This window comes from Melanaphis sacchari, unplaced genomic scaffold (assembly GCF_002803265.2).
Source record: "Melanaphis sacchari strain LSU unplaced genomic scaffold, SCAv2.0 Contig9_pilon_pilon, whole genome shotgun sequence".
NCBI classification, from domain to species: domain Eukaryota; kingdom Metazoa; phylum Arthropoda; class Insecta; order Hemiptera; family Aphididae; genus Melanaphis; species Melanaphis sacchari.
In genome coordinates, this window is record NW_020271711.1 from 1,000,273 (window position 1) to 1,010,234 (window position 9,962).

The window sequence follows — 9,962 nt, forward strand, 5'->3', positions numbered from 1 at the left end:
ATAATAATACAAGTAATGTATGATGGACCTGCATCATTATCTTTACGATAATTGAAAAAATTCGATCGACATCAATAAAAACAATACTTGCCAACATTATAACGTAGCAGTATATTATTTAATAAATAATATTTATCTTGTAAATATTCTATTAAAAAGTGAGTTACAGAGTTTTTTAGACTATCTACTGAAACTCTACTCAGGATTTAAAATTAATATTTTATACTGTTATTACTATAATAATTATATATTAAAATGCCTTTATCTACGGTTAAAATTATGTTTTCAATGTTCGGTTTTTTTAGTTTTAATTATATATAATTAAAAATACTATCATTGCGTAATATTGTAATCAAATTAAATAGCACGATACGAAGTAAAGTACCTATCTAAATCGACTATATCTTTAATGATTTCTAGGATGTAGTTCAATTGTGACCTTTATATTTATAGAAGTGTCAGATGCTAATTTGTAAATGGTATACATAATACGTACCTATGTAATATGAATACAAGGGCATGTATCAAGAAAATTAATTGAGAAAATAAATTTGGTTTATACGTCAAGTCGAGGATTGCTGCTTAAAATACCGTGTCTTAGTTATAATTTAAAAAAGTTGTGACAAATTGTGATTGGTTAGATTTTTAGAGAAAGTTAAATTCGAATATACCTACATTTTTTAAATATACAGTTGAAACAATGATAAATAAGATTATTTAATTTTAATATTTTATAGACTTTTTTTAAATTTTTCAAGAAGAGAAACAGAGCGTGAAGCGAGACGAGTGGCTAGTATGGCCCTCTTTTAGTAGTTCAATCACTGTATCATATATAACTACTATGTTTGATTTACCATTTAAACGTTGTTCTTCTGTAATATTTTTTATTGTCGTTTTTTGTTTCAGATTATAATAAATGGTGTGTGTGTTATGCGGGTAATATCCGACGCTCGATTAAATGTTTTAAGTTTAACCATAGCTTTTGATTAATGACAACATTTCAAACTTAAGCCACAAATAATAGTAAATAATATTAATACTATTTGATAAAGCTTACGTTATATTATAACCTTTTTAAGTAGGCTAAATATCGAATAGTTAAGTAGATAGGTAATAACAATATTCATAAAATTAAAATAACTTACATAAGCAAATAGAACAATAATTACATTTTAAATAAGTTTTTATAATTAATCACAATTAGAGCTCAGTTTTAAATTTAAAAATGATTATTACTTGCTAGCTGCTTCAAAATTATCAAAATTATGCTTCTATACATAATATTCTTGCTCTTAAATTTAATAATAGGTCAATTCATTATGATATTAAAACAGAGAGTGAACTGAATTATTTTGAACATTGTATTTGCCATGTTGTATTTAGTTATGTTAGTATTTAATATGAAGACAACATGTGAAGATGTATGTTGTGTTATCCTCTTAATGACTTTTGCATTTTTTTTTTTTAATTTAAAAAAATGTTTTTCCAACTAATAATTTATTTAATTTGTGTATGAATATAAATACCTATTAAATAATAAATTTTGTTTGCATTTCTTGAATTGTTTCACTTTTAGGTTCTTTTTGGTAATTTTAGGTAATTTTAAATCAATTTTCATTACTTTAAAGAAAAATAATGACTTAATTTTATGATAAATTACAAATTTTAAAGTCTTACTCCATATAGCTTTGATATATATACCTATCTAAATATATTTTTTTGAAATTATCTAATAGGTTATCTGTCATCTTTCCATAAGTACCTATCATATGACAGCTAATAAATTATAAAACATTTTTATGTTTATTGGTATGCCAATGACAATGGTAACTCATCAAATATTAAATAGCTAAGTAGATAGCCACCAAATATAAAATTTAAACAATAATTATTATAAATAAATAATTTTAACATACGTAAGCGTATTATTTATTTTATTTAGACATTAATACTAACAACGATACAGTATGAAACCAATTGAGTCACTACATTTTCAAAATTAAGTATAAATTATTACTTAGGTAATCGTTTAATTATAATTGTATAGTTGTATATTTATAGTCATAGATCATAATGATGTAACTATATAAGTGCATTTAATAGGTACATACTCGTACAGTTATATTGTATAACTCTCTATGTTCATATATTTATATCCTAATCTTTATCTCTCACATTATATTTTTAATTTTCCATTTGGCTATTATATTGATGGATAACAAGGAAATCATTGCTTACAAAATTAATTAATTATACATTGTTCATAATATGTATATCAGCATAATATTGCTAATAAAAATAACTAATATACAAACTTTCATTTTTACATTATTATATTTTACTTATGTATATCATTGGTTATAAATACAAGTATCTATGATCAACAGTAGTATATATTCATATTTCATATGGTTAAATTATTTAATTTGTGATTCCACAAGATATTTATAAATCAGGTGCCTGCTAAATACTAAGCATTAATTCTTCATTATATAACAATGTTTTAAAAAAAAAAATTATATTCTATATAATTCACATTGTATTTTAGTAAAACAACAACATAAAAAACTATTTACTTGTACCAAAACTGTAATAAAATTAAATATTTTATAAACATAGCCATATTTAGTTGTGTTGATAATCGATACAAAAATGTATTTAAAATTACATTTTAAAGTTGCTACACACTATTCAACAAGTGATAAATGTAACCAAACTCTTCTTTCCCTAAATCCAAAACTGGAAACATAGCAAAGATAGAGCATTAAGATCGGAGTAGGATGATGAATAAGTATGATTGACTACACCTATAGTCTAGCTAAGATACTTGTAAAGTTGGTTGAAAGCAAAAACAACATTATACGGGCAGTCTACGAACTCTATTATATCAATATATAAACACACATATAATCACTAAATAATAATTTTCCTATAAATAAATAACTAAGGATATTTATAAATGCCAAGGCTAGGTATTGGTTGAGTGAGACAAAATCTTCAACATGAAAAACCTAAAATTTACACAACACATGAGTGATGGTAATCACAATGTCACCATATGGATACAAATAAAATAAATATAACAGATAATTAACAACTATTACTTATGAACTAAGAAAAAAATAAAAAAATATATATAAAAAAAGTAATAGTAACAATTAACTAAAATGACAATCAACAATAACAATAACTGAGCAATACATGGAAGACATACATTATAATATGGAAGACATATTTATGATTTTTATATTATAATAGTATGTAATATTACCTATATTATACTACACTGAATACAATATAATAACAACTTTAAGGGGATTTGTATAGGCAATTTAGATTAAAAAAAAAATTAAAATTCTTTGAAAATGATATTTAACAGTTCATAACAATAAAAATAAATTTATTACTTAATAGCCTGTAAATATATTTTTCACAACACAATATTAGACATTATCAGTTACAACCCTTGGATCAAAGTTATTGTTTTAGAAGCAAAGTAATGGTATCTGTGTTAAACGTTATAAGATATTTTTTATTAGTGTCTATATCGCGTAAATGATTAAAAAGAACATATTTTAGAATTAAAATAAAGAAATCATCATTTTTTTCTTAGTAAAATAGTTTAGAGTGAAAAAGTTATTGGAAACCAAAGTAAATAGCTCGCACATTTTAAGCAAACACAAATAAATATAATATACCAATTAAAAAGCTAAGATTATTATATAGCGTACAAGGACAATTAAATTAAGCTATGATAATAATATATTAATCAAAAATGATTAATTCAATTTAATTATTGGTAACTACTATTGACTATTGTAATATCTTGAAACACACTAGACACGTAGAGATGATTGAAACATTAAATTTTATCATAATGAGTATAGTTTACTAATAGTATAGAGGTAACCTTAGGGTATGCAACTGATAAATAAATGACAAATCAATGGAAGTTTGCTGCGGTAAATACTAGAGATGAAATGGCAAACTGAATCGATTACTTTAGTCAACTGTGCATCAAATATTTTTTTATGTTGTCAAAATTAAAACATAACAAAACAAAATCTGTATCGTCCCGGGTGGATGGTGTACCTACATCGACCAGCAGGCATACTTGAAAACATGTAACATTGATCTAAAAAAATCATATAGGCATCATATCATAACATTATCATTAACGACCAAGTAGGAATATATTATGACACTAAAATCTCATAGCCCGTAACCCGACAGTAGTGTCTTGGTGCGCTCTACAGTCCAAAACATGACAGCCGATGCGGGAACGGTGCGAAGCAAGGTGGGTGCCAGGCCTCGATACAAGGCCAGTGGCCCCTCGTTGCGCACGGACAGCGCCATGGCTCTCAAGAAACCGCCACTCGGACTTTCAGCCGTACTACCAACGCCACCAGCCGCTTGAATTCGAGACTTGATCGCGTCCACCGGATACACGACCAGCCAGAGACAGGTACCAGCGGCTGCGCCCGCGGTCATGGTCACCCAAGCCGGATCATCGCGCTGTTCCGCCGACGGCACCGCAGTGGTCACCAATGAGCTTAGCGCACCGTAATGCCAATTGTTCAAGTATGTACGGCTCGCCTCGTATGCCAGGAAGAATACGTAGTAGCCGGGCATCTCGCGTGCCACCGTCGAGCCCAGTCCACGATACATGCCACGGAGACCGCCCTCGGTGGTCCACACCCGGGCCACGACTTGCAGCGTGCCGGCCGCGGCGCTGTGCGGACGTCCGGCCGACGTACCGCCGGAAGCGGACGCGCAGTTGGCCCTGTCCAGGTCGGCCGCCTGCAGGCGGACCTTGATCAGCTCGGTGGGACACAGCGCGAACGCCGAGCACAGCGACGCCAAGCTACCGGCCGTAGCCATGCCGGCGGGGCCCAGTTTTTTCTCCACGTCCACGGCCCCGGTACCGGTCCCGCCGAACAGATCCAAAGCAAACGCCACCAACCGCTGACACGGGCCGTACGCCGCGAACAACACTCCGTTTTCGGCCACGTTGGCCAACAACGCGGGGCCCGTGCCGGTGTACATGAGTCGAGCCATGCGACCGGCGGCCGCCACCTTGCTAGTCTGCTGACGGGTAGCCGCGGCGGCCGTTAACGGACACGCCTCGACCACGGCTCCGGCGGCCGATGTGCTGTTCGTCAACGGCCGGTGATGGGCCGCCGGAGTGACCAGAGCCTGACGCCACATGTCGCGCACGCAATCCCACATGGACACGCCGCCGCCGAAGCCGCCACTAGACGTCACGGCCTGAGTGGCCGTGGACAGTTGCATGCGTACCTTAACCGTGTCCAACGGCTGGCCCACGTACACGAGAGCCACGGCGCCGGCGCACCCGCTGGCCAAGCCGACCAGTGGCGAAGTCGTCGTCATGGTGTCCGCCTGCTCGTGCGGTGCCAGGAAATCGTCAGCAACAGAAGTATCTGCCGAAGTAGTACTACTGGTGACGGCCATATTCGATCACGTTTTGCGTTTTTTTTTTCCGTTTTTCCCCGGTGAACAGATCGCAGACAGCGCCGGACAGACGATCTAGGGCAGTAATCCGCGACCGCCACAAACGATTAACGTGCGCACAAACGGACCGGGAACGACAATCTCCCTCCGTTCGTTCGTTCGAACAACGGCTACAATAATTATCGTTAGACGCGCAGAATATAATATTGAGATAACCGATAAGGTAGGTGTAATCGTCGTTCACCCGGTGACCAGGCGAATGAGTCGTCGAGTGGCTGCGTGTTCGCGGTTAAGCGCGTGGCAGTCAACTGTTCGGCTACGCGGTGTATATTTCACAATGATGAGCGAATTATCACGTGATCGAACGATGGACGACGATACGGGCGCCTAAACGTGAGCGTGCGATTACCGATTATTGCACAAACGACGAACCCGTCGCAAAGTCCGGCTACTTACCCGAGCTATAGTCGATTACGCTACGACTTCCGTGACAAAACCGTCGACGAACACTGTTTTGAACGTTTGAGACGTGTCGCACGTGTCCTAGCCATGCCTTTGGTCGGCGAGCCCGGGTTGTGGCACCGTGAGAAAATTCCGAAATCCGGATGTCGTTGTTAAAATAATTAATTGGTAAACTCACTGGCGAGTCGCGCCGACGGCGGTCTGATAACGTTTACAGCGGTCTGATAACGTCCGCGGTGGCTGTGGGCGGTTACGACCAAACCGCGGTCACTTGCGGTCGAACAGCTTGACGGACCGTTATCATCAGCCGAACGCGGTGTTGATAAATGATTCTGTGTGCTGTGATAAGTGATAACTGATCTCAAACGTTTCGCTGTATAGTGTATTAGTGTATATGGCATTTTTATTGTTGGCATTAAATTTAAAAAATGCAGCATGTCGAATGTCGATTGCCGACGAGAGCTGTATCTAATACAATATTGTCAAACGCAACATCATCAAACTCCTTTCTCTTTTGTATCTATGTACGGGCAATACGCCATAGTTTATGACAGATAAGACACCGACATTAATGTTATTGTTTCACTAATTAAGTAATATATCTGACAGCAGATTCTGTTTTTTGCGAGCACACTTATCTAAAACAAACCGTTAACTATTGCCCATTGCACTTGTAATTTTGTTACTTCAAATATTTATTAGTGCAATAACTGTACAGTCGTAATTGGCTGCTGGTCACATTCGTGATCTCATTATTAGCTGAACACGGTAATGAAGGTTTTGATTTACAAACAACATGTGTTAGATTGATTTTGTTATTTTGTTTTGTAAATTGTAATTTTTAAGAAAACATTGTTTAACATAAAACAATCTTTATTGTCATCGTTGTAACTACTATTGCCATAATCTCATATTTCATAAATGGTGCTGCTACTGTTGCTTAAAAGTATATACCCAAAGACTTCTTGTAGCTCTTTTCAATTATTTCAGTATTTATAGTATATATAATACTATAAAATAAGAAAATAATATTATTAACAGCGTGGAATTGTAAAATTCTTTAGGTAATAACTTGTTATAAGGTTTTTATTATTACATAGTTATATTTTTAACATACGTTAATAAGTAAAAATTTATTTGATTTTGTAATAACTTTTTATAAATTGTTTATAATTTTAAATGTATCTTTACAAATTAATGTAGGTATAAGAATGTGTAGTAGATAGTGGTTAGTGGTGGAAAAATATTCTCCTCCTAAAGGTTAGATTGTACTAGAGTCTAGAATATGTATAAATTTGAATGTTCATTAATTATTTATGACTATAATCTTTGTGCACGCTTATGTACCTAAAAATCGTTTTCAAATTTTATAAATAATATAATAGGAATTTATCAACCTTGTAAAATGAGAATTACTTTAAAATTCATCCAAAATGTGTTGTGATACAATGTAAAATTAAACAGTTTATATAATAGCATACTTTTAGCTATACAATGATTATCTATTGTTGATGTATGAATAACGAATGTAGATATCATAAATATTTATTAAACAATATTATTTATTTTATGCAAAATAAGAATTGTAAAACTGCTCTTAAATATTTATAATATTCTGTATACATGTTTAAATATATCGTACATTAATCAATAAATACAAAATGTTCTGTTTATCTTAATGAATTATTTTATGTTTTTATCATTTTTATTTTTAATAGTACCTACTTTAATAATCTAGTGAAAGTAATATTATTGTAACTAGCTATTTTTTAATAGCAACTTACCCTTACCATACATTGAATTTCTATGTTTAAGTTATAAAATAGTAATTTAATAATATTATAGTTACCTAACCAATCAGTGATTATGTTATGCACATGAAATTTAAATTGTTTAAGATGTTCCATACATTTTCTGTAAACAAACTTTTTTATCATTTTATTATTATTTTATAGTAATACCCAATTGTTAATATATTTTTTTAAGTTTAACTAAATTCTCTTTTCATACCTATTATTATATATTCAACATTTCTTTTAACAGTTAACAAAAATATTTTTATATTGTACATAATATGGACATATTTTCTCTTTTCTAAACTAAAAAAACACAAATAATTAATTTAGTATATTTTTAATACTTATGTTTTTATTATAAATAATAATGAATTAAAGAAATAGCTACAATAATACATACATTTTAAAATTGGCTAATACATTGTATTTATGTGTTTTATCTGCAATTTTAATGTCTCAGTAACCTAATAACAGACAACGTCTGAAATGAGTAGTTACCTAGTTAAAATATTTATTTTTATTTAATATTTATAGTTGTAGTACTAAATTTGTTTTAGCTTTACCATTTATACATACATTTTATTGCTTAACAATAATTATTTTAATGTGGACATAATTGAATTTTGTTTAGTGTAGTATCACAATTTTTTTAATTCTGATAAAATGGTAAAAATGACAGATACCTACTAAACTACTTCCCCATAGTTCACAAACAGTGCATTCTTATGTATTTTTTAACAAAGTTTGTTAATATTTGAAAACATTTAGAGATTTTCATAAATTATACTAATTTATACATGTCACATGTGTTGTTAAACAACAAAAATTGGATATTTGAATACCTATTTATCTGCTTTGTATATTTTACATCTGATTAAAAATTAATTTTACTGAATTCATTTCAATGCATTTAGGTATACTTTAATAAATATTCTTTTTTATTTTATTTAAAATTTTTTTAAAGTAGTTCAATATTGTTTTTTTATTTTTATTTAACATAACACAGTTACAATTTAAGATCCTTTTATCATAAAATTAGTTTAGAAATATGCATTTGGATGTTATCAATGGATATTAATAATTATTATATTTTTATAAAATGTACAATGTTATTTTTCTAATAACTGTTTATTAGATAAAATAAATTCCAACAAATTTTATACAATTCATATGTAAGGAAAATCATAAAGTTCATTGATTTTAACTGAACTTTACTCAAGAATACATTTGAAAGTAAAAGTCTATGATTTTTTATTCTAATAATTTCTTAAATATTAGCTTATAAATAAAATTGTTCATTTTTTTCTAAATAAGCTAAATTTAGTAAAATATATGAACTTTATAAATTATTAAGGTTTTTAATTTATTATTTATATATATAAGTTTATTGATAATACAAATTTTGTATTTTGACTTTGAATATTCAATATTAGACTCCTTAAATTTAATAATAATTTTTTAAACAGAACCTAATTAATTCTATTCATTTTTAATATTAGTTGACAGGAGTGACATTTTTGTTTTAAAAACTATTCATTCTAAATACTATCATTGATTAGTTAAACTCAATACTATATTAACAAAAAACAATGATACTTTAGATATTATTAAAATTTAATTAAATTTTTTTATTTAAATTTATTCTTAACCTTTAAGTTCAAAAGAAAATTGCAAATTGCTTTGTCACAGTATAGAGTTATATTAGCTAAATTATTTCCAGTTTATGGCTGTTATGTATTTTGTATTAGCCCACCAAGCTGATTGATACCTAATGTATAGCTATAATAGTTTATACCTATGTACTTATAATGATGTTAATGGAACATTTTCATTAATAAATGTTTAGAAAAAATTTAATGAAAATCTTTTAATGATTATTATTGTCACATATATTTTATTAATTTATGATTTATTAAATAATTAAGTTTTAAAAAAAAGGATTTAAATGCATATTTAACATTTTGAGTATACTATTGAGGTTAATCAAGATAAAAATGAAGTCAAACAAAATATATTTATAAATTTAATTAAAAAATATTTTAAGCTTTTATGATTATATCAATTAACTCATAAAAAACATAAAGCTGTATTTTAAATGAAAAATTAAATTACCTACTTTCTCTTAAAAATTTTTCAGAAATTTAATATCTCTATTTATACCTTACTCTATCTATACATTACGAGATCAATCATACTGTGGATATATTATATGACATTTTTTGATGCATTACG

General features: G+C 30.3%; 1 protein-coding gene across 1 annotated transcript; it reads right to left on the reverse strand.

The window, feature by feature from the left end:
- Positions 1-3,246: 3,246 nt before the first annotated feature.
- On the reverse strand, positions 3,247-7,033 carry LOC112603199 (mitochondrial ornithine transporter 1-like). Its single transcript, XM_025351679.1, has one exon. The coding sequence runs from the start codon at positions 5,470-5,472 to the stop codon at positions 4,213-4,215; it is 1,260 nt and encodes a 419-aa protein (XP_025207464.1). The 5' UTR covers positions 5,473-7,033; the 3' UTR covers positions 3,247-4,212.
- Between the last annotated feature and the right edge of the window lie 2,929 nt (positions 7,034-9,962).

What these genes read in the sequence shown, in the direction of transcription:
- LOC112603199 (XM_025351679.1), bottom strand. Translation starts at nt 5,472, where the DNA reads ATGGCCGTCACCAGTAGTACTACTTCGGCAGATACTTCTGTTGCTGAC.